The following is a 25,668-nucleotide window of genomic DNA, read 5'->3' as shown; positions in this document are numbered from 1 at the left end:
ATTAATTTTTAAATATAAGGATTTGTTTCCAGGCGTTCCGAGAAGGACTACTATAGCTTCACATTATGTAGATGTTGGAGATACCAAACCCATTAAACAACACCATTATAGAATGAACATAGAAAAATGTGAACTTGCTGAGAAAGAAATTAAATATATGTTGGGGAATAATATTATTAGGCCTTCTAACTCGAATTGGAGTTCACCCTGTGTTGTGGTGTCAAAACCAGACGATAGTATTAGGTTTTGTACGGACTATAGGAAGGTGAATGCGGTAATGAAAACAGATGCATATCCAATTCCTAGAGTAGATGATTGTGTAGATAAAGTTGGAAATGCAAAGTTCCTTACAAAGATTGATTTATTGAAAGGGTATTGGTGTGTACAACTAACGGACAGAGGTAGAGAGATTTCTGCATTTGTAACTCCACCTGGGCTATATGAATATAATATACTTCCATTTGGGATGAAGAATGCCCCAGGTACTTTCCAGAGGATGATTAACTCTGTGATTCAGTGATTGAAAGATACAGATGCTTATATTGATGATTTAGTGACAGGAAATGATACTTGGGAAACACACATTACTGCGGTGGAGAAATTGTTTGAAAGGCTTTCAAAAGCTAACTTAACTATTAATTTAGCTAAGGGTGAATTTGGACATGCCACTGTGACTTACCTTGGTTATGTTGTGGGTCATGGTAAGGTAGCTTCTGTTCAGGCAAAAGTTCAGGCAATTTCAGAGATTCCCACTCCAACGGGAAAAAAAAACTCTCAGGAGATTCTTGGGAATGGTAGGATATTATCGAAATTGTTTAAAGAATTTTGCAAATGTTGCCCTTCCATTAACTAACCTTTTGAAGAAGATTGAGAAGTTTGTGTGGACAGTGCCTTTTCAAGAAGCATTTGAGAAATTGAAAACTATGACATGTCAACAACCTGTGCTCAAGGCACCTGACTTTGAAAAACCTTTTTCATTAACTGTAGATGCTAGTGATGAGGCTGCAGAAGCAGTTTTAATGGAAAGGAATGAGGGTGATGAGGTTGATCATCCAGTAGCTTACTTTTCTAAGAAGTTTAATAAGCATCAAAGAAACTATTCGACAATAGAGAAGGAATTGTTATCTCTTGTTTTAGCTTTAGAACATTTTGATGTATATGTTAGTACAACTCAAAAAACACTTATTGTTTACACTGATCATAATCCGTTAGTGTTTCTGTGTAAGATGAAAAACAAAAACAGAAGGTTATTAAATTGGAATTTGATGTTACAAGAGTACAATATTGTGATAACTCATATTAAAGGTAAGGATAAAGTGGTTGCTGATTGTCTATCTAGATGTTGATTGTACAATGTAATTTTTTTATGGAGTGATTTTTTTAAACAATTGTAACACCTACTGTATTGGAAGTTGTAAGATGCTATATCATAATACTCTGTGTACTGTGTATATTATAAAATTTATATATATTTTTGTAAATAATTGTTAAAATTTTGTTCTTATCAGAATAATATTTTTTTTGGAGGGAGGTGTACAAGATACGTGGCTATCTTGTACTTGTCACGTGACAGTGGTGTTGAAGATATGCTGGACTTAAGATAATGGTCTTGTGATGGTGGAGTGACATCACTTTCCTGACAGTAGAGGTCATGTGACAGGTGTTTTTTTTACATGGTATAAAAGGAGGACCCCTCCCTGTGAGGAGGGGCAGTTCGTGGTTGGATTTGCAATTTTGACTCCATGCGTAGTCCAATAGTATGATGCAGTTTGGTTGAAAGGTGGAGTTTTATTTAATGCCTAAAGTTTAAAATGTCATTGCCGGCAGTTTCATTACAATGCCGCCAGTTAAAAATCAGTGGAGAGTGAAGATCGGAGTTTGGGAGTTAAAAGATCGAGGGAAGTCGATTTCGACGGTGAAACAGTTTCGAGCTGGTTTGATCCTCATTCAGAAGGAATCCGTTGGCTGTCCCCGTGTTAACCCCTGCACATATTAGCAGAAAGGGTTGGGTACAGTTTTGTAAAGGAAAGGTCAGTGCCTTTAAGCCGTTTCATTTTCATCTTCATAAATTCTCCGGGAAAAGTATAGTTCGACTGGGAACTGCAGCAACACGACGTGAAACAGAATTTAAATCATCTAAAAAGTCTCTCCTTTAATGGACTGTAAGCATTTTGAACTTTTGCAGTACTGCTTTGAAGAACTGTTTTTGCAACATCGCTTTAGGAACTGTTTTCGCTTTATTCCTTTCAGAACTGTTCAAGCTGCCGCATAGCAGCTGATTTCCGGTTACGTTAGTTGTTTGTTTACTTTTGGCAGTTTGTTTTTCAGTGTTTAATAATGTTTTATTTGTTATAAAAAAAAACCCTGCCTCACTTATATTTATTGTTGATGAATCCGTAACACCATCTAAGTCCTTAAAATACCGCATTGGATTCACCTCTACAACCATCACTGCCAATGCATTCCATGCACCCACCCCTCTCTGTGTGAAAACGTACCCCTGACATCCACCTTGTACCTACTTCCAAGCACCTTAATGCTCCCTATTGTGAGGCAAAAGCCTCTGGCTATCGGCATAAGCAAAGCATCTCATCTCATCCACCTCTGTCAGGTCACCCTCTCATCCTGCATTGCTTCAAGGAGAAAATCCCAAGTTCACTCAACCTATTCTCATCAGGCATGTTCTCCAATCCAGGCAACATCCCAGTAAATCTCCTCTGCGCTCTCTCTATAGCATCCTTATCGTTTCCTATAGTGAGGTGAGCAGAAGTGAACACAGTAATCCCAAGTAGAGTCCAATCAAGGTCTTAGAACAGATCCCAACGGAACAGTCATCCATGCAGAATATGAACCATCAACAACCGAACTATGCATTCTGTGGGCATTCCAATTCTGGATCCACAAAGCAAGGTCTCCTTGGATCCCATCCCTCATTATTTTCTGAATGAGCTCTCCATGGGGAACCTTAGCTAACCTCTTACTGATATCCATATACAGTACTTCCACTGCTCTACTTTCATCAATGTGCTTTGCTACATCCTCAAAGAATTCAGTCAGGTTCCAAGGCATGACCTGCCCTTGGCAAAGCCGTGCTGACTATCCTGAAGCAGATTATGTCCCTCCAAGTGCTCATAAAACTTGCGTCTCCGGATCTTCTCCAAAGCTTGCCCACCACTGAAGTAAGAATAACTGGACTGTCTCGACTCCCTTTCTTGAACAAGAGAGCAACCTTTACAACCTTCTCCCCACATAATTGATGATGCAAAGATCATCTTCAGAGGCTTAGTAATCTCCTCACTTGATTTATACAGTAGCATGGAGTATATCTCGTTCAGTCCTGGTGACTTATCGAACTTAATACCTCTCAAAAGATCCAGCACATCCTCTTTCTTAAATTCTGTGCACTCAAGTGTTTCAGTCCGCTGTAAGTCATCCCCACAACTTCCAAGGTCTCTTTCACTTGTGAATAATGAAGCAAAGTATTCATTATGTACATCAGAATGTTTTAAATGATCGGCTGATTGAGAAACATCTGTTGAGAATGTAGCGGTGAACTCTAACCAAACCAAGTTGCCGTTATTAGCGACCCCACGGATTTTTTATCTTTGCATGGTGTCCCCTCTGCTCCCGTGATGATTGTTACAAATGTCGGTGATATGTATTCGATCCGTTATTAGCAATCAGCAAATGTACAATCTTGAAGCGATGAATCTGAAGTGTAGCCAAGTGTAGGTTCAGCATATTTGAGAGGATAATAACAAAATATATGATATCCATCAGTCCCCAGCTGTGTACTGCATGGAACAAAGCACAAACATGTAACTGATTCCCTTCGCATTTACCACACCCCGAATGATGCGAACAGTTACCATAAAAAAAATCATAAATACACAATACAGATAGGGAACAGATGCACAGGCTCAGCACTGATACCAGGTCTTCCACCTGAAATATTCACATACTGTCTGTCTTGTTGAATAATTCCAGCATTTTGTTTTATTTATCTCAAAAGCTTCTTTTCCCAGCTTGCTGTTTTCGATGTATGGCAGGTCTACATTGTGCTTAACAAGACTATCTGATATTAGCCAGGTGATAAGTTCAAAGAAATCTTGACTGAGTTTAGGTGATAAAAATGGTCTTAAAGTCCTGCAGGAGAAAATGTCGTGGTTCAGGACAAGATGTCATGATGTTATTTGTGACATTGCATTGTTCGAGATGTCAGTGATTCTATGTAGACTCAAAGCATATATTGCCAGAAGCGTCAATCCCAGATGATGTTAAACTGAAAAGAGAAGAATAGATGTTCCACACTGCGGTAACACTTGTCCATTACTCACCACAACACCACCGGTGGTAGGAGGACAAAGTCCATACACTCCATAGTTTTAGTCTGCTGTAAGTCATCCCCACAATTGTCAAGGTCATTCTGTCGAGAATGTAGCGGTGGGATTCAACCAAGCAAATCTGCCATTGCTGGCGCCATCTGCGGATTTGTCATACTTGCAAGACGTGCCCTCAGCTCCAATAATGATTGTTACAAAAGTAGGGCCTATGTATTGGGTACTTTATTAGTAATCAGCAAACATACAATCTCGAAGCGATGAAACTGCACTGTACCCAAGTGTAAGTTCAGTGTATCTGAGTGGATAATAACAACATATATTACGTTCATCAGTCCCCAGCTGTGTACTACAGTGAACAAAGCACAAATATGTAACTGATTCCCTTTGCATTTACTACAACCCCAGTGATGCAACATTACCATAAAAAGTATCATAAATACACAATGCAGGATGCAATGCTGATAGAGAACAGATACATGGCTCCTACACTCAGGCTCAGCTCTGAAACAGGGTCTTCCATTTGAAATATTAACATGCTCACTGTCTTGTTGAATAATTCCATCATTTTGTTTCATTTATTTTGATGATTAATCCCAACTGGCAGTTTTGGACGTGTGACTTGTCAACATTGTGTTTAACAAGGTGTCATATAACTAACTATCTGATAATAGCCAGGTGATATGATCAAAGAAATATTAATCAAGTTTTGGTGCTAATAATGGTCTTGAAATCCTGCAGAAAGAACGATAGTTGTTCAGGGCAAAATGTCACGATGCTATGTGTGACATTCCGTTGTTCAGGTTGTCAGTGTGTTATTCTTTCGATACAAATCATATATTGACATTGGTGTCAATGCCAGGTGATGTTAAAACGAAAGGAGACAGTGAGAATCAGGTGTGACTGAGAAATCTGTATAATCCAGTGACGAGAGGAATAGAAGCCTGATCGTCAGCAGAAATGATTCAGCCCACACTGCTGTCACACTTGTCAATTACTCACCACAGCGCCACCAGTGGTAGGAGGGCCAAAGCAGTGGGTGCTGTCTGCTCAATCTGCCTCACCATTCCATTGACACATCAGTCCCAGTCCAGGACACAAGATTGGTTCCTAAAAGGGAATTGTCTGCAATACAATGAGTAGATACCCTGTAGAATCCTGGTCCAGTATATAGTCCACGGAGAATGTGGAAATGGACATTGTGTGACTGTGGGTAGATCAGGCCATGTTTAGTGTTTGGTGGGTAGACCCAAGATGTTTGGAAGTGTTTGCCTCAGTTTAAAAACAAAACAGCGTTCTCCTTTAAACCCCAATTGATGTTTGACCCTCCTGTTTTTTTTTGTTACAGAGCAGCAAAAACAGATCACAGCTTTCCTCAAAATGGGTCAAGGTGCAAGCAGTGGAGGAGTTCCAGTGGAGTCATCATCGGGAAAGGACACGGGTCTGTTGGCAAATTATTTTGATTTATAACTACTCTACTGATTCTGTGTCTGGGTTTGATTCAATATCGGCAATTCACAAAATGTTTGTGAAAACAAAGCAGAGAGATGAGAGAGATTTAACATCTCACAGTTACACGTGGAAGAGTACACGTGCTCCTGCTCCTCTAGCAGATTGTGATGCACATTAAAATATCAATTTAATCCAGAAGACAAGATATTCTGCAGATGCTGAAAGTTTTGGGCAACACAAAGACACACAAAAGATTTGCAGAACTCAGCAGGTCAGGCAGCAACCATGGAGTGGAACAAACATTTGACATTTTGGATCAGAACCACAAGGAATAGAAATTAGTGTGACAATATCTCGAATTTCTGTCCCCTCGTTTCCAGTCCGATGAAGGGCCTTGGCTCGAAACGGTGATTGTTTATTCTCCTCCATAGATGCTGCCTGACCTGCTGAGTGCCCCAGCATTTTGTGAGTTATTCCAGAGATTTTCTGAGGAAGGGGTTGTCCAGGTGGGCAGACAGTAACCCAGAGCAAAGTGGTGGTGATGGACAGTATCGGGAGAGTGATGGTGATGGGTTACTATATTCCCAGGAATAAGCAGAGTCCTTTGAAAACAGAGAGTATATTAACGGGGACAAGAAAGAGCAGCCTTCAACAGATGGAACACCCCAGCCCGAGCCCGTTTCAGACCGGGATCTGACAGCACACTGCGCCCCATCCTGCCTGCTGTCACATGTGCATTCCCCACATCTCGTGTGCACTTCTTCATGCCACAGTGTCGCTGAGATGGTTAAGCTTTACGGTCTAAGGAAACAATTACCTGACCCACCTACCCCACCCCATAGTCAACAGAGGAGTTACACTTTTCCCATTGGTGCAAAGCGATGTCAATCACTGGTTACACCCAACAGCAGAGATGGGCCAGCCGAGAGGGCATTACCGCCGCTGAGTACATCTCACACTCCTGCTGCGAATGCTTCGTCTAATCAGAACAAACGCCAAAATGTCCCACTTTTTAACTTATTTCCCTTTCCCTCTGAGGGAAGTTGGGGGGTGTTTATAAAGCACCTCTTGCAGCCAGAGTCTGATGTATTGCTGAGAAGGAGGAGGAGACCGCTTGGCCAATTGTCTTAAAGCTGGCTTCCTGGGGAGGTAGGGAACCCAGCAGAAGGAGGAGGGAGTGGGAATTAACTGTGAGGATAAATATGGTGTGAGGGGATCGATAGGATAGAGTCTGAGAGATTGTTTATCCTGGTCGTGGATAAGGATGCAGGATGGGGGAAGGAGCCCATTGACAGCGGGGAAGAGAAAAGGGGGGCTCGTCTATGGAAACATGAGAGCCCTAGAAGGTGGCGAGAAGAGATATTCACCACTTCGGTGGGCAAACTGTGGCAGACTGCATCCTCATATTGTTAGTGACACAGAATTGTATAATTACTGTTCCGTGTGTTATTTGAATGTACTTGCCTGTGATGCTGCAAGTCAGTGTTTCTCTGCACCTCTACCTTCCCGTACTTGTGCACTTGGCAATAAATTCAACAGGACCTGAGAAAACGCAGTGAGATTTGAATGGTGAAGATTATCTTGGCAGCTCAGTGGTTAAAATGTAAAGAACATAGATCAAAGAAATCTAAAGCACATTACAGGCCTTTCAGCCCACAATGTTGTGCCGACCAATGTTGTAACCTACTCTAGACATTGACTAGAATTTCCTTGTAGCATAGACCTTTATTTTTATAAGCACCATGTACCAATCTGAGGGTCTCTTAAAAGACCGCAATGGATCCACCTCTACCACCATCGCTGTCAGTGCATTCCACACAACCACCCCTCTGTGAAAAATGTAACCCTGACGTTCCCCTTGTACCTACTTCCAAGCACCTTAATACTATGCTCCCTCTTGTTAGGCATTTCAACCATGGGAAAAGCCTCTGGCTGTCAACACAACCAATGCCTCTCATCTTATACACCTCTGTCAGGTCACCTCTCATCCTGCATCCTTGTAAATCTCCTCTGTGCGCTCTCTATAGCATCCATATCATTTCCTGTAGTGAGGTGACCAGAACTGAACACAATACTCCCAAGCAGAGTCTGATCAATATCTTAGAACAGATCACAACGAAACAATATTAGTCACCATCATCCATGCCGAGTATGAACTATCTACAACTGACCTATGTCGTCTATTGGCAAGCCAATTCTGGATCCACAAAGCAAGGTCTCCTTGGATCCCATCCCTCATTATTTTCTGAATGAGCTTTCCATGGGGAACCTTAACTAACGTCTTACTGAAATCCATATACAGTACTTCCACTGCTCTACCTTCATCAATGTGTTTTGTTGCATCCTCAAAGAATTCGATCAGGTTCTAATGCATGATCGGCCCTTGGCAAAGCCGTGCTGACTATGCCTAAGCAGATCATGTCTCTCTCAATGGACTGAAACCTTGCCTTAGCATCTTCTCCAAAGCTTGCCCACCACTGAAATAAGACTCACTGGTCTATAATTTCCTGAGTTATCTCTACTCCATTTCTTGAACAAGAGAGCATCATTTGCAACCTTCCAATCCTCCGGTACTTCTCCACACCTAATTGATGATGCTGTGGCGACCCTCTTCCCACTCATCGACGCCACAGCCAATTCCTGCGTCCGAGCGCTGATTGCAAGCTGGCTAGCATGCTTTGGGGTACCGGCCCACATTAGCTCCGACAGAGGTGCCCAGTTTACCTCCAGCTTGTGGTCAGTTGTGGCCAGCCTGTTGGGAACGCAGCTACACCACACAACTGCCTACCACACCACACAACTGCCTACCACACCACACAACTGCCTACCACACCACACAACTGCCTACCACACACAGTCAAACGGACTAGTGGTGCATTTCTACCATCACCTGAAGTCACTCGCATGGCCTGCCTAACTGGGTGGCTGAGCTTTCCTTGGTCCGCAGAGTGCCCAAAGAGGATCTGCACACCTCGTCGGTTGAGTTGGTGTACGGCGCACGCCTGATTGTCCCAGGAGAGTTCATACCAGCCTCAAGGGGCCAAGAGGATGAACCCGCAGCAGTCCTGTACAGACTACGCGAAAAGTTCAGCAACCTGGCCCCCGTACCGACTTCAAAGCACAGACAGACCCCGACCTACGTGCCCAAAGACCTGCAGAACTGTAAGTTTGTATTTGTACGAAGGGATGCAAACCAGTCAGTGCTACAGCGGCCGTACGAGGAGCCGTTCAAAGTGATCAACAACAACGGGTCCACGTACGTTCTGGACAATACGGTAAAAGAGGAGGTTTACACAGTGGACTGACTTAAACAGGCCCACGTGGACATGGCGCAGCCGGTCGACATTCAGACACTGCGGCGCAGAGGCAGACTGCCCAAACGGAGTCTGTTCCAGACTGTTTGGGAGGTGTATTTCTGGTTCTGGGGGGGGGGGGGGGGGGATTATGTGGCGACCAACTATCTACACAGACGAACTGGCTCACAAATAACGCGCGCGCGGGAAGAGACTTTTGTAATGCATCTCTGACGTCATATCTGCCCGGAGAGGGCGGGAACAGTACTGAGTAAAAGCCAGTGCCACGAAGTTTGAGTAAACCAGCCTCAAGTGCTGCTTATTGACTGAGTGTCATTATTCCCAGCTCTGTGTGTAGCACATCGCTACAATGCAAAGCTCATCTTCAGAGGCTCAGCAATCTCCTTACTCGATTTCTACAGTAGCATGGAGTATATCTGATTCAGTCCCGGCGACTTATCTAACTTAATACCTCTTTAAAGGTCCAGCACATGCTCTTTCTTATAGTCCATACAGTCGTGCGTTTCAGTCCGCGGTACGTCATCCCCACAATTGCCAAGGTCCTTTTCACTGGTGAATACTGAAGCAAAATACTCAGAATATTTCAATAATCGGCAGGTTGTGAAACATCTGTGAGAAGGTAGTGGTGAAACTTAACCAAGCTAATTTGCCATTGCTGGCCACCCCCCATGGATTTGTTGTACTTGCATGACACACCCTCAGCTCCCATGCTGATTGTTACAAAAGTCGGTGATATGTATTGGGTCCTTTATTAGCAATCAGCAAACATACAATCGTGTGGCCATGAAACTGAACTGTACCCAAGTGTAAGTTTATCGTATTTGAGTGGATAATAACAAGATACATTGCATCCGTCTGTCCCCAGCTGTGTACTCTACTGAACAAAGCACAAATGTGTAACTGATTCCCCTTGCATTTACCACACCATCACTGATGTGACTCGTGACCATAAAAAAGCATCATAAATACAAAACACAGAATACAGTGCTGATAGAGAACAGTTACATGGCTCCTACACTCAGACTCAGCTCTGATACAGTTTCTTCCACCTGAAATATTAACATACTCTCGTCTTGTTGATTAATTCCATTTTTTTTTCTTTTAGTTATATTGACGATTTTTCCCAACTGGCTGTGTTGGAAGTATGGAATGTCAACATTGTGTTTAACAAGGTGTCATGTTACTAACTATCTGATAATAGCCAGGTTATATGCTCAAAGAAATCTTAACCGAGTTTTGGTTTTGGACTTAAATTCCTGCAGGAAAAACTATAGTGGTTCATGGCAAGATGTCAGGATGCTATGTGTGACATTGCATTGTTCAGTTTGTCAGAGTGTTTGTCTCTTGATGCAATAGGTGTCAATGCCAGGTGATGTTAAACTGAAAGGAGACGGTGAGAATCAGGTGTGCCTGAGAAATCTGTATAATCCAGTGACGAGAGGAATAGAAGTCTCATCGTCAGCAGAAATGATTTAGCCCACACTGCTGTAACAGTTGTCCATAACACCACCCATGGTAGGAGGACCAAATCAGCAGGTGCTTTCTGCTCAATCTGCCTTGCCATTCCATTGACACATCATTCCCAGTCCAGGACACAGGATTGGTTCCTTAAAGGGAATTGCCTGCAATATAGTGAGTAGATACCCTGCAGAATCCCGGCACAGTGTACAATCCATGGATAGTGTGGAAATGGACATTGTGTGACTGTGGGTGCACCAGGCAATGTCACGGCTTCAGTGGACAAGCCCAATATGTTTGGAAGTGTTTGCCTCAGTTTAAAAACAAAATGGTGTTCTCCTTTAAACCCCAGTGAATGTTTGACCCTCCCTTTTGTTTGTTACAGAGCTGCCAAAACTGATCACACCTGTGCTCAAAATGGGTCAAGGTGCCAGCAGTGGAGGAGTTCCAGTGATGTCAACATCGGGAAAGGATACAGGTATGCTGGCGAGTTATTTTAATTTATAAATACTCTGCTCAATCTGTGTCTGGGTTTAATTCAATATCGGCAATTCACAAAATATTGGTGAAAACTGAACAGAGAGTTGAGACAGAGTTGACATCTCTGGGGGAAACACAGTCACACGTGCAAGCAGTGCAGTTACCATCTGCTCCTGCTGCTCTAACGTATCGTGATGCACATTAAAATAGCAAGTTACTCCAGAAGACAAGACATACTGCAGATTCTGAAAGTTTTGGGCAACACAAAGGCACACAAAAGATTTGCAGAACTCAGCAGGTCAGGCAGCATCCATGGAAAGGATTAATCATTTGACATTTTGGATCAGAACCATAAGGAATAGAAATTAGTGTGACAATATCTCGAATTTCTGTCCCCTCATTTCCAGTCCGATGAAGGTCCTTGGCCCAAAACATTGATTGTTTATTCTCCTTCATAGATGCTGCCTGAGATGCTGTGTACTTCCAGCATTTTGTGAGAAATCCCAGAGATTTGCCAAGGAAGGGGTTGACCAGGCAGGCAGACAGTAACCTAGAGCAAAACGGTGGTGATGGACAGTACCAGGACAGTGTTGGTGATGGGTTACTATATTATCTGGAGTTTGCACAGTCCTTTCAAAACAGAGAGGTATATTCCTGGGGATAAAATAAGAGCAGTCTTCAACAGATGGAACTACATAAAGTGCACAAAACTGTGCATGGCAGTACAATAAGTAATTAACAATTCAACCCCAGGAGACTGATTCTCTGTGTGCACTCCATCGATGCCTCTCATGATTTTGTATACCTGTGTCAGGGCTCCATTCAGCTTCTGATGTTCCAGAGAAAATTTTATCCAGTTCTTCATGATAGCACATGCCCTCTAAACCAGGCAGCATCCTGGTAAACCTCTTTTGTTCCCTCTCTAAAGCCTCAACATCCCTCCGGTAGTGGTGTGATCGGAATGATATGTAATTGTAATTTGCGTAGGGTGGTTAAGTTGTTGAACCCCAAGGATCTGACCAGGTAAATGTTCACACTGTGACAGAGAACACAGTGAGATACAGGGAAACGTGTTTGCTAGAGGGAGAGTTTTCACAGGACATTTTGAGGAAAGAGGCAGAGAGCTGGCGAGTTTGAGGAAGGTGGTCACACCGCTCTGGGGCCTGCAACTACAGATCCCCATTGGAGTCTGTGTGGAGAAGGGGCGATCTGGAGAATGGAAAAAAAAAACTTATATTTCTTCACAACAAATAGTGAAAACCTTCCCTTGCCAGCCACTGCCCCTCCTGAACAGCCTCATCCTGAACCATCTTCCAAACTCCCCCCGTTCCTGCAGATTATCTTTTCTCAGAGTTGGGCGTCCACTGAAGTTCCAGTCACAGAACAGTAATAATAGCATCACTTTAATTAGAAAAGCAGGTAACATCCCAACTGGTCTGTTCAACCACAGAGCAACAGGTGAACCCCACTGTGTTCACATCTGCACTCCCGAGTGCAAACACTGCTACAGTGTCAGAGAGGGTGAGACTGGGGACATATTCCTCAGCTCAGTCCACAGAAGCTGAGATTCCTGTCTGCCGGTGTTGTGTGATGGACACTGTGGAAGGGTGAGAGATGGAAATTAGGCCCCAGAAACCGAGAGTTGTGGGATCACGGCAAGGAAGGTGCAAAGAACTGAACATATCTATAAATTAGTTAAATTGTGACTGTCTGGATGGGAAGCTCACTACATCCATAAGCCCATCATGCCTGTGAAAATGGAGCCCGGGGCAGTGCATGGGCTCAAGAGATTGTAAGACATCATCATCGCAGACTGAGTTGGATCACTCAACTGCACATTAAACAGAGGAGAGAGCGTAGGAAAGACAAATATCACAAAACTTATTAATATTGCATCAGACCATGATTTGTCTGAATAGTCGAAGCTCTTAACATAAATATAGGGAATCTCGGCCAGAACCCTGGTTCAGTCTCTCTCAATTACAGGAACAAATCCCAAAGATGATAATTTAAATTTGGCACCAGAGATAGACCAATCAGGAAGTTTACAAACAACATACGTCTCTGAGACCTCTGTTAATGCTGTTCCAGTCCACATCCAGTCAATGAAATCCCTCAGTGCTCCTGAACACAGGTTAAGTAAATCGCTACAAGCTTGTTTCTCATTGTCCATCATCTGGTTTACAGAGGGAACCCACCCGACAGTGAAATTCCCAACCCATTTCTGAATATGAAACAGATACAGTCCCTGATTATTGAACAGCATCACTTCTACCACTGTCACATTCTCTAAAGTAAATATGTCCAGAATCAATGTTTTCCTACGCTCCCTATCACAGCCAAATACATTGAATGGAGACTCCACACACCCCTGACAGGGTCCTGACACATTGTGAGACCCCACACATCCCTGACAGGGTCCTGATACACTGTGAGACCCCACACACCCCTGACAGGGTCCTGACTTACTGTGAGACCCCACACACCCCTGACAGGGTCGTGACACACTGTGAGACCCCACACATCCCTGACAGGGTCCTGACACACTGTGAGACCCCACACACCCCTGACAGGGTCCTGACTCACTGTGAGACCCCACATGCACCTGGCAGGGTCCTGACACACTGTGAGACCCCACACACCCCTGACAGGGTCCTGAAACACTGTGAGGTGAGAAAATCTGTAGAATCGGGAATTCTAAACACCACACACAAAATGCTTGAGGAACTCAGCAGCCAGACGTCAGCTATGGTAAAGAGTAAAGTGTTGACATTTTGCGAAGGATCTCGGACCGTGACATCAATTGTATACACATTTCCATAGTTGCTGCCTGAACTGTTGAATTCTTACAGCAGTTTGTGTATGTCACTACTCATGGTTGGATTTATAATATCCAGTGTATCAAATATTTCTTTACACCCCTAACTCCACGTGAGACCACTTTCAACCAATTAAATTCCTTGGGGTCATATCCATGTTCCTCAGTGCACTACTCACTGCTCTGTCTTTTGCAGTGAAATTCCTTCTCTGACCTGTCCTTCCAAATTGTAACACATTATTGTGTCCATTTCGTATTTCGGATTCTGGTTGGCGACGTGCTGCACAGAAACCCCGTCTTTAGGATCCAGAGAGAAATTTGTGGTGCATTAGGTGTTCGATAATGTCTTTAATTTTCCCCATTTCCCTTCACAGGTGTGAGAGTGATCACTGAGCTCCTGGCAATCTGTGACAATTTCCAGCTGCTGCAGTTGACGGACTTCTACCGGGACAGGCTGGAGCAGGCGATGGAAGGAGGGGTGCACGGAGTGAGCCTGGCGTTAACGGCCGAGAATCAGTTCAGCGGAGAGGAACATCGGGTGAGTGGGAGGGAGAATGGGTTTGAATTTTCACACATTACCGGACTGATGGGTGTTGGAACTCTGATTCATCGGAATATCAAAGCATAAAGACAAATCACAAAAAAGTATATATAATTCTTAAAAATGTGAATCTCAACCAATGATTGAAAAAGTTGTAAATACCCCTGTTGGTGGCTCAATGTTCAGAGCGAGGCGAGTAGGCAACATTTCTATGATGTTGCAATAAACGAGTTTAAATGGAAATACGGTAGGAATTTTTATTTCATGAGGACTGTACAGTGTGACGGCAGAATGTCAGTGAGAACTGGGGCATTATCAGTGGATGCCACAGGAGCTCGAGTGTGCTCTGTTCTGGGTGAAGATGATTGTGTTACAATCTGTAATTGCAAGGCTTATTGAGAAAGTAAGGAAGCATGGGATCCAAGGGGACATTGCTTTGTGAATCCATAACTGGCTTGCTCACAGAAGACAAAGAGTGGTTGTAGACGGGTCATATTCTGCATGGAGGTTGGTGACTCAGGGATCTGTTCTGGGACCCTTACTCTTCGTGATTTTTATAAATGACCTGGACGAGGAAGTGGAGGGATGGGTTACTAAGTTTGTTGATGACAAAATGGTTGGAGGTGTTGTGGATAGTGTGGAGGACTGTCAGAGGTTACGGCAGGACATTGATAGAATGCAAAACTGGATTGAGAAGTAGCAGATGGAGTTCAACCCAGAAAAGTGTGAAGTGGTTCATTTTGGTAGGTCAAATATGATGGCAAAATATAGTATGAATGGTAAGACTCTTGGCACTGTGCAGGATCAGAGGGATCTTGGTGTCCAAGACCTTAGGATGCTTAAAGCAGCTGCACAGGTTGACTCTGTGGTTCAGAAGACGCACGGTGTATTGGCCTTCATCAATCGTGGAATTGAATTTAGGAGCCGACAGGTGATGTTGCAGCTGTACAGGACTCTGGTCAAACCCCACTTGGAGTACTGTGCTCAGTTCTGGTCACCTCACTACAGGAAGGATGTGGTTGCTATAGAAAGGGTGCAGAGGAGATTTACAAGGATGTTGCCTGGATCGGGGGGCATGTCTTATGGGGATAGGTTGAGTGAACTCGGCCCTTTCTCCTTTGAGTGACAGAGGATGAGAGGTGACCTGATAGAGATGTATAAGATGATCAGAGGCATTGATCATGTGGATAGTCACAGGCTGAAATGGTTGCCACAAGAGGACACAGGTTTAAGGTGCTGGGGGTGGGGGGTAGCTATAGAGGAGATGTCAGGAGTGTTTTTCACTCAGAGGGCTATAGGTAAGCCTAGTAATTTCTAAGGTAGGGACATGTTCGGCACAACTTTGTGGGCCAAAGAGCCTGTATTATGCTGTAGGTTTTCTATGTTTCTATGCAAACAGTGAGAATCGGGCAATACTGCCATGTTGTGATGTGTAATCACGGAATAAACCTCCACTGGAAAAGGCAAAGGAAAGGCATCAGGTGTCAGCCGGTAATCCGCTGTCATGTTGGACCCTGGCGGACTGAGGAGATGAATCACATCATCTTTTCTGCAACTTCCCAGAGACTGCTCCCGCTGATACAAAAACCCTCCTGACTTCTTTCCTCATCTGTGATCGTTTTTTTTTCTGATTTCTGTTACACTGTCAAATCCGGTGAGGAATTATTTATGGATTTGGAGCCTCGTCAATGAAGCGGGTACAGACCAGCCAGGATCTCATTCACTGGTGGACCAGCTTCATGGTGAATATCCCTCCATGTGCTCTGCACTCAGAATGTACAGTCCATGTCCCGACAGGATCAGCACCCGTCCGGGTGACTGCTTAGTGTGATCCCATTACAGAGCACATCATTTATTTCTCATTCCCTGTGTGAATCTGTCAGTCCCCAATATGTTCACTGTTACTCTTCACAGAAAATCTCTGATCTCGCTGATAAGGGAGAGCGGGCGGACAGTTCTAAACTCCTCCTGAGCCTGGTGATGGAGAAAGGCTCCCGCGCCCCAAGGGTGATGTGGGAAACCTTTGTCAAAATGCGGATTGGTGTTCCAGATTTGGACAAAGTACTGAAGGAAATCCAGATGTATGGTGAGATAATATCTGAGATTAATTTAAATTTAGATCGCAACACAGCACACTTTACAAAAATGATTTCCTTAATTTGTTTAAATTCAATCAAGTTGTGATCCTTCCCATCGACCCATTCCCACTCAACTTTTACTGAGGTTTCTCAGTGAGCTGAACAGTAAGTGAACATACATTGAACATTGAAGAGTATAACACAGGAATCCGCCATTAGGCAAATAATATTGTGCCGAAACAGCTATGAAATAAATCAAACAAGCCTGAACTCTAATCTCCCCTTCCTACACCATGTCCATATGCCTCCATCTTCCTTGCATCCATGTGCCTATCAAAACATCTCTGAAAAACTTCTAATAATTTGCCTCTACCACCTTACCAGACAGTACGTTCCAGGCAGCCACCACTTTCTCATTTATAAAAAAAACTATCCCTCATGTCCCCCTTCATTCTATACCCCCTCAGCTTCAATATATGCCCTCCAGTAATAGATACTTAAACTGTAGGAAATCGATTCTCTCTGTCCACTCTATCTATGCCTCTCATAATCTTGTAAACCTGTGTCAGAGCCCCCCCCCCCCCCAGCCTCTGATGATCCAGAGAAAGCAATACAATTTTATCCAGTCCCTCATGATAGCACATGGCCTGTAAACCAGGCTGCATTCTGATAAACCTCTTCTGCTCCCTCTCTAAAGCCTCAACATACCTCCGGCAGTGGGGCGATCGGAACGGTACGCAATGGCCCAGATGAGGCTGAAGCAGAGTTCATCAAGTTGAACCTTGACCTCTGTTTCCACGGTTGTAATTTGTCTCAGGTAATGTTAGGAATCTCATAACATTCAAACTGTCTCGGTTTATTGCTGCCTGTCAGGTTCTGAGGCACCATTTGCCCATTGAAGGCAAGTTTCTGAAGTTGGTAAACACAGGTGTAATTACTGAGAACTGAATGCCTCCAAAGCTGATCCAAGTTGGAACTGCACGCAATACTCTGAATTAAACATCGCGAACAACCCATTTGACACCAACATGACATGCCAATTTCTCTGCTCAACAGAGACGCCAAAATCTGCAGATTCCGGTAATCTAAGCAATGCACGCAAAATGCTGGAGGATCTCAGCAGGTCAGTCAGCAGCTATGGGAATCAACGTTTCGGGAAGCGTCCCGGCCGCCAACGTCGGCTCTATACACGTTTCCTTAGTTGCTGACTGACTGCAGAATTTCTTCAGCATTTTGTGTGTCTATCCTCAACAGTTAGATTTATAACATCTGGTGTATCAGAGCTTTCTTTACAACCCTATCTCCACATGACCCTACTTTCAATTAATTAAATGCTTTGAGTTGTATCTAGTTTCTTCAGTGCACTCTTCAGAGTCCTTTCTTTTGCTGTGTAATTCCATCCCTGACCTGTCCTTTCAAACAGTAACACATTAGTGCGTCTATTTCAGATTGTGTTTCATCACTTGCTGCACAGAATTCCCGTCTTTAGGCTCCAGAGAGAAATTTGCTCACCAATAGGTGTTTGGTATTGTCTTTAATTTTCTCCATTCTCTGTCACAGGTCCGGGCTCAGTGATCACTGAGCTCCTGGCAAGCTGGGACGATTCCCAGCTGCTGCAGTTGACGGACTTCTACCGGGACAGGCTGGAGCAGGCGATGGAAGGAGGGGTGCACGGAGTGAGACTGGCGTTAACGGCCGAGAATCAGTTCAGCGGAGAGGAACATCGGGTGAGTGGGAGGGAGAATGGGTTTGAATTTTCACACATCACAGGACTGATGGGTGTTGGAACTCGCAATCATCAGATAATAAAGCATAAAAATATTTCACAAATAAATGTATATAATTCATAAAACTGTGAATCAGAAGCAATGATTGAAAGAGGTGTAAATACTCCCAGTGGCAGCTGAATGTTCAGAGTGAGAGGAGCGGGTAACAATTGAACGAGGTTGCAATACATGAATTTAAATGGAAATAGAAACATAGAAAACATCGAAAACCAAACGTTGCTGGCAGCCCATTCCACGCACTCACCACTCTCTGCATAAAAAAATAACAACTTACCCCTGATATGTCCTCTGTACCTACTCCCCAGCACCTTTAACCTGTGCGCTCTTGTGGCAACTATTTCAGCCCTGGGATAAAGCCTCTGATTATCCAGATGATCAATGCCTCTCTTCATCTTATACAGCTCCATAAGGTCACCTCTTATCCTCCGTCACTCCATGGAGAAAAGGCCGTTCACTCAACCTATTCTCATGAGGCATGCTCCCCAATCCAGGAAACATCCTTGTATATCTCCTCTGCACCATTTCAACGGCTTCCACATCCTTCCGGTAGTGAGGTGACTAGAACTGAGCACGGTACTCCAAGTGTGGTCTGACCAGGGTCCTATAAAGCTGCAACATTACCTCTCGGCTCCTAAATTCAATTCCATGATTGATGAAGGTCAATGCACTATGTGCCTCCTTAACCACAGAGTCAACCTGAGCAGATAATTTGAGCTTCCTATGGAATCGGACCCCAAGATCGCTCTGATCCTCCACACTGCCAAGAGTCTTATCATTAATACATATTCTGTCATCATATTTCACCTAACAAAATGAACCACTTCATACTTATCTCGGTTGAACTCCATCTGCCACTTCTCAGACCAGTTTTGCATCCTATCAATGTCCCGCTGTAACCTCTGACAGCCCTCCACACTATCCACAACACCCCCAACTTTGGTGTCATCAAATATAGTAGGAACTTTTATTTTGGGAAGAACATGCAGCGTGACAGCAGGATGGCTGTGAGAACCTGGGTATCATCAGTGGGTGCCACAGGAGCTCGAGTGTGTTCTGTTCTGGGTGGAAATGATTGTGTTACAATCTGTAACTGCAAATAGTGTCGATTGGGGAATACTGCCATGTTGTAATGTGTAATCACTGAATAAAGCTCCACTGGAAAAGGCAAAGGAAAGGCATCAGGTGTCAGCTGGTAATCCGCTGTCATGTTGGACACTGGCGGACTGAGGAGATGAATCACATCATCTTCTCTGCAACTTCTCCTGTGACTGTTCACTCTGTTATAAAAACCCTTCTGACTTCTTTCCTCATCTGTCATCGTCATTTTCTGATTTTGTTTTACACGGTCAAATCCGGTGAGGAATTATTTCTGGATTTAGAGCCACGTCAATGAAGCGGTCACAGACCAGCCAGGATCTCATTGACTGGTGGACCAGGTTAACGGTGAATGTCCCTCCGTGTGCTCTGCACTCACAATGTACAGTCCATGTCCAGACAGGATCAGCACCCGTCCGGGTGACTGCTCAGTGTGATCCCATTACAGAGCGCATCATTTCCTTCTCATTCTCTGTGAGAATCTGTCAGTCCCCAATATGTTCACCGTTACTCTTCACAGAAAATCTCTGATCTCGATGATGAGGGAAAGTGGGCGGACAGTTCTAAACTCCTCCTGAGCCTGGTGATGGAGAAAGGCTCCCGCGCCCGGAGGGTGATGTGGGAAACCTTTGTGAAAATGCGGATTGGTGTCCCAAAGTTTGAAAAAATACTGAAGGAAATACAGATATATGGTGAGATTATTTCAGAGATTTTTTTAATTTGGATCGCAGCACAGCACACTTCAAAACTTTACAAAAATGATTTCCTCAATTTGTTTAAATTCAAACAGGTTGTGATTCTTCCCATCGACCAATTCCCGCTCAAAAATTACTAAAGGTTCTCAGTGAGCTGAAAGGTAAGTGAATGTGCATTGAACATTGAAGAGTAGAACACAGGAACAGGCCATTAGGCAAATAATATTGAGCCGAAACAGCTAAGAAATAAATCAAACAAACACAACCTCTAATCTCTCCTTCCTACTCCATGTCCACATGCCTCCATCTTCCTTACATCCATGTGACTGTCCAAAAGTCCCTTAAAAGCTTCTAATAATTTGCCTCTACAACCTTACCAGACAGCCACGACTCTCTGATTTAAAAAATAAGCTATCCCTCACATCCTCCTTCATTCTACACCCTCTCATCTTAAATATATTCTCTCCGGTAACAGACATTTCAACTGCCGGAAACCGATTCTCTCTGTCCACTCTATCTAAGCCTCTCGTAATCTTGTAAACCTGTGTCAGAGCTCCTTTCAGCTTCCGATGAACCAGGGAAAATCTAATTTTATCCAGCCTCTCAAGACAGCACATGCCTTCTGAACCAGGCAGCATCCCAGTAATCATCTTCTGCTCCCTCTCTAGAGCCTCAACATCCCTCCGGCAGTGGGGTGATCGGAACGGTACGCAATGGCCCAGATGAGGCTGAGGCAGAGTTCATAAAGTTGAAATTTGACCTCTGTTTCCACCAACGGTTGTAATTTGCGTAGGGCGGTTCAGTTTGTTGAGCCACGAGGATCTGACCAGGTAAATACTGGCACTGTGACAGAGATCACAACTGGTCTGTTCAACCACAGAGCAGCAGATGAACCCCGCTGTGTTCACATCTACACTCCCGAGTGCAAACACTGCTGCAGTGTTAGAGAGGGTGAGACTGGGGGACATATTCCTCAGCTCAGTCCACAGAAGCTGAAATTCATGTCTGCCGGTGTTGTGTGATGGACACTGTCGAAGGATGAAAGATGGGAATTAAGACAGGGAAACCGAGGGTTGTGGGATCTCGGCAAGGAAGGTGCAAAGGACTGAAAATATCTTCAAAAGATATTGCAGTTAAATTGTGTCCGTCTGGATGGGAGCTCACTACATCCATAAGCCCATCATGTCTGTGAAAATGGAGCCCGGGGCAGTGCATAGGCTCAAGAGATTGTAAGGCTTCATCATTGCAGACTTAGTTGGATCACTCAACTGCACATTTAACAGGAGAGAGTGAAGGAAAGACAAATATCACAAGACGTATTAATATTGCATCAGCCCATGTTTTATCTGATTATTTGAAGCTCTTATCATAAATATAGGGAAACTCGGCCAGAACCTTGGTTCAGTCTCTCTCAATTACAGGAACAAATCCCAAAGATGATAATTTAAATTTGGTACCAGAGATAGACCAACAGGAAGTTTACAAACTACACACGTCTCTGAGACCTCTGTTAATGATGTTCCAGTCCACATCTGGTCAATGAAATCCCTCAGTGTCCCTGAACATGGGTTTAGTAAATCACTACAAGCTTGTTCCTCATTGTCAATAGACAATAGGTGCAGATGTAGACCATTCGGCCCCTCGAGTCTGCACCGCCATTCTGAGATCATGGCTGATCATTCACTATCAATACCCAGTCCCTGCCTTGTCCCCATATCCCTTGATTCCCCTATCCATCAGATATCTATCTAGCTCCTTCTTGAAAGCATCCAGAGAATTGGCCTCCACCATCTTCCGAGGCAGTGCATTCCACACCTCCACAACTCTCTGGGAGAAGAAGCTCTTCCTCAACTCTGTTTTAAATAACTGACCTCTTATTCTCAATCCATGCCCTCTGGTACTGGACTCTCCCAACATCTGGAACATATTTCCTGCCTCAATCCTATCAAATCCTTTAATTATCTTAAACGTTTCAATCAGATCCCCTCTCAATTCCAGCGTGTACAAGCCCAATCTCGCCAATCTCTCTGTGTAAGACAGCCCTGCCATCCCAGGAATCAAGCTAGTGAATCTATGCTGCACTTCCTCAACTGCCAGAATGTCCTTCCTTAAACCTGGAGACCAAAACTGTACACAATATTCCAGGTCTCACCAGGGCCGGTTTATAGAGGGAACACACCTGACAGTGAAATTTCCACACCCATTTCTGAATATGAAACTGACACACTCCCTGATTATTGAACAGCATCACTTCTACCACTGTCACATTCTCCAAATTAAATATGTACAAGATCAATGTTTTCCTACACTGCCTATCACAGCTGAATACATTGAATAGAGACCCTACACATACCTGACAGGGTCCTGTCACACTGTGAGACACCACCCGCCCCTGACAGGGTCCTGAAACACTGTGAGACCCCAGACACCCCTGGCAGGGAACCAACACGCTACCAGACCCCACACACCCCTGACACCGTCCTGAAACACTGAGACCACAGACACCCCTGATAGGAACACAACATAACTATGAAACCCCAAACACCCCTGTTCGGGTCCTGACACACTGTGTGACCCCACACATTTGACAGGGTCCTGACAGTGAGACCCCACACATCACTGACTGAGTCCTGACATACTGAGACCCCAGTCACCCCTGACAGGGTCCTGACACACAGTGAGTCCCCACACACTTGACAGGGTCCTGTCACACTGTGAGACCACACAGAAATCTGACAGGGTCCTGTCACACTGTGAGACCACACAGAAATCTGACAGGGTACTGACACACTGTGAGACCGCACACATACATGACAGAGTCCTTTCTTATTACGATATTTTTATTCAGAAGAAAAAAAACAAGATTTACAGAGTGCAACACATAGATACATCTCAACATAAATTGTGTACATTCATATATTGTAATAAAATTGATCAAAATGTTATAGCATATCATATAAAGGTAATCTGTAATCAAAAATTTAAAGATGGGTCATACATCGTAAAAGAAAATTTTTAATATAAAAATATCAACCCCCTACCAACTAACAAAGAAAAAAGCTGATGATCATAGATAATTAGAAAAAAAAACATATTTGTTTAAGAAGTAAAGATAGAAATATACATAAAAGTCTGTGCACTGTTAAACTTTATAACTTGGAAAAGTAATTTAGGAAAGGTCCCCAGATATCATGTGATTGTTTCGAATTTAGGACTGAGCAGCAGATCTTTTCTAAATTTAAATAAGACATAATATCACGTAGCCATTGGAGATGTGTAGGAGGGGTAGACTCCTTCCATTTAAGCAAGATTGCTCTTCTTGCTAAAAGAGAGGTAAAATCTAAAACCTGTAGGTTAGGAGTATTTAAAGTTATATCTTCATTTGCAATAATACCAAGCAAGGCAGTAAGGGGATTTGGGTCAGAAGAGAATGACGGGCAAAGAAAGATGATTTATTAACTCGTTTAAGAATTTTATTCCATCTTTCATCAGAAATCTGACAATTTAGGTCATTCTCCGAAGATTTTTTTATTTTATCTAAAAAGTCTTGTCTAGAATCAATCATCAAATTATAGATAGATACTGGTAGAAGAACCATTAACGAAAGGTTTAAAATTTCAAAGATCATCCAATAAATTTTTATCAGGACCTATAGGAAAAGTAGTTAATTGGGAATGTAAGAAATCTCTTATTTGAAGGTATCAGTGAAAATGTGTTTTTGGCCGTGCAAATTTAGTTGGCAATTGGTCAACTGAAGCAAGAGATCCTGAGATAAACAGGTCCCAAAAACAGTTAATACCCAGTTCATCCCTATCCTTAAAGATATTGTCAGTCATGGAAGGGATAAAAACATAATTAAGGAGAATAGGAGATGATAATGAAAAATTCGCTAAACCAAAAAAATTTCTATATTGAGACCAGATCCTTAAAGTTTGCTTAACGATTATGTTATCTGTTGTTTTATTTGCTGAAAAAGAAGAGTATGATCCAAGAAGAGAGACAATAGAGGATTTTTTTTTTTTTACAGAATTAACTTCTAAGGAGACCGCCATGTTGGGCAATCTTTACGATAAATATAATAGGACCAAAAAGTAATGTTCCTTATATTGGCAGCCCAGTAGTAAAACCTAAAATTGGGTAAGGCTAATCCATCTATCTCTTTATTTCTTTGTCGGTAAACTTTACTTAAACGAGCTTGTTTATTATTCCAAATGTAAGATGTTAAAATTGAATCTAAGGAATCAAAGTAGGTCTTAGGAATAAAAATAGGCAAGGCCTGAAAAAGATATAAAAATTTAGGAAGAATCTTCATTTTAATCGAATTAATACGGCCAATTAGGGATAAAGAAAGAGGAGACCATTTAGAAAGTGTTTTTTTCACATAATTCAATAAGGGATTTAAGTTTTCTTTAAATAAATTCTTGAAGTTTTTAGTAATTGTTACACCTAGATATGTAAATTGACTTGTAACAACTTGGAATGGAAATTTGGCATTTGATGACATTAGGTCATTTAAGAAAATAGCTCACTTTTATGTAAGTTCAGCTTATATCCTGAAAAAAAATATGAAACTGGGAAATTAAAGAAAGAACCGAAGGTAAAGAAGTTTCAATGTTAGAGATAAAAAGTAAAATGTCATCAGCATATAACAACAATTTGAGTCCTACCTTCCCTGAGTATACCAGAAATGTCCTTAGATTCTCAAAATGCTATTGCTAAGGGTTCTATAGCTAAAGCAAAAAGTAAAGGACTAAGACAGCAACCTTGTCTAGTTCCCTGCTGTAATTTAAAGGGCTTAGAAATTTGAGAGTTAGTACTAACCCGAATGGTAGGAGACAAATAAATTAATTTAACCCATTGAATAAAATTAGGCCCAAAATTAAACTTTTTTAAGGACTTAAAAAAATAATTCGACTCAATCCTATCGAAGGCTTTTTCTGCATCTAAGGATAATATACACCTTTTTTTTGGATGGTGAATCTATCACATTCAATAACCGACGTATATTAAAATGTGAGTAAAGATTTTTAATATATCCTGTCTGGTTATTTGATATAATAGATGGTAAAATATTTTGAAGTCTTCGAGCTAAGATTTTGGATAAAATTTTTGAATCAACATTTAATAAAGAAGTCAGTCCGCATGAAGAACATGCAGCTGGATTTTTTTTTAAGAATAAGAGAAATAAAAGCTTCATAAAAAGATTAGGGAGTTTACCTGATTTAAAGGACTCTGATAAAACAGAGGATAAATAAAGTGTAAGTAATGTAGTGAAGGTTTTACAAAACTCCCCAGGAAAGCAATCAGGTCATGGGGTCTTAACAGAATGTAAAGCACTTATAGCCTCAGCCACTTCTTCATTGGAAATAGGCTGATCAAACTGTATTAGGCAATCAGCAGACAATGTGGGAATGTTGATATTACTGAAAAAAGAGTTCATATAGGTATCATCTGAAGAAGAATCAGATTGATACGACTTAAAATACAAGTCTTAAAAATACGTTGTTAATTTCAGAATGGTCGGATATCTTAGTACCATTATAAAACCTGGCAGGGTCCTGACACTGTGAGACCCCACAGACCTCTGACAGGTTCCTGATGCACTGTGAG

General features: G+C 42.8%; 1 protein-coding gene across 5 annotated transcripts in view; it reads left to right on the top strand.

Annotated features, from left to right (window-relative positions):
* The window catches only part of LOC132389361 (uncharacterized), a 79,186-nt gene extending 54,979 nt beyond the window's left edge, over positions 1-24,207 (top strand). For 4 of the 5 annotated variants that reach the window (XM_059961876.1, XM_059961878.1, XM_059961877.1 and 1 more), the window contains 9 exons: positions 5,689-5,781; positions 10,950-11,042; positions 14,237-14,400; positions 16,318-16,489; positions 18,042-18,208; positions 19,884-20,055; positions 20,154-20,219; positions 20,727-20,888; positions 24,086-24,181. In XM_059961876.1, coding sequence (XP_059817859.1) covers positions 5,689-5,781; positions 10,950-11,042; positions 14,237-14,400; positions 16,318-16,489; positions 18,042-18,208; positions 19,884-20,055; positions 20,154-20,219; positions 20,727-20,842 — 1,043 coding nt within the window. In that variant the 3' untranslated portion in view covers positions 20,843-20,888; positions 24,086-24,181. Of the gene's footprint in view, positions 1-5,688; positions 5,782-10,949; positions 11,043-14,236; positions 14,401-16,317; positions 16,490-18,041; positions 18,209-19,883; positions 20,056-20,153; positions 20,220-20,726; positions 20,889-24,085 lie in introns of all 5 variants that reach the window. The other variant, XM_059961880.1, reaches the window with a different exon arrangement.
* The last annotated feature ends 1,461 nt before the right edge of the window (positions 24,208-25,668 follow it).

This window comes from Hypanus sabinus, unplaced genomic scaffold (genome assembly GCF_030144855.1).
Source record: "Hypanus sabinus isolate sHypSab1 unplaced genomic scaffold, sHypSab1.hap1 scaffold_547, whole genome shotgun sequence".
NCBI classification, from domain to species: domain Eukaryota; kingdom Metazoa; phylum Chordata; class Chondrichthyes; order Myliobatiformes; family Dasyatidae; genus Hypanus; species Hypanus sabinus.
Note: the sequence above shows the minus strand (reverse complement) of the source record. Positions and strands in the feature narration are given on the sequence as shown.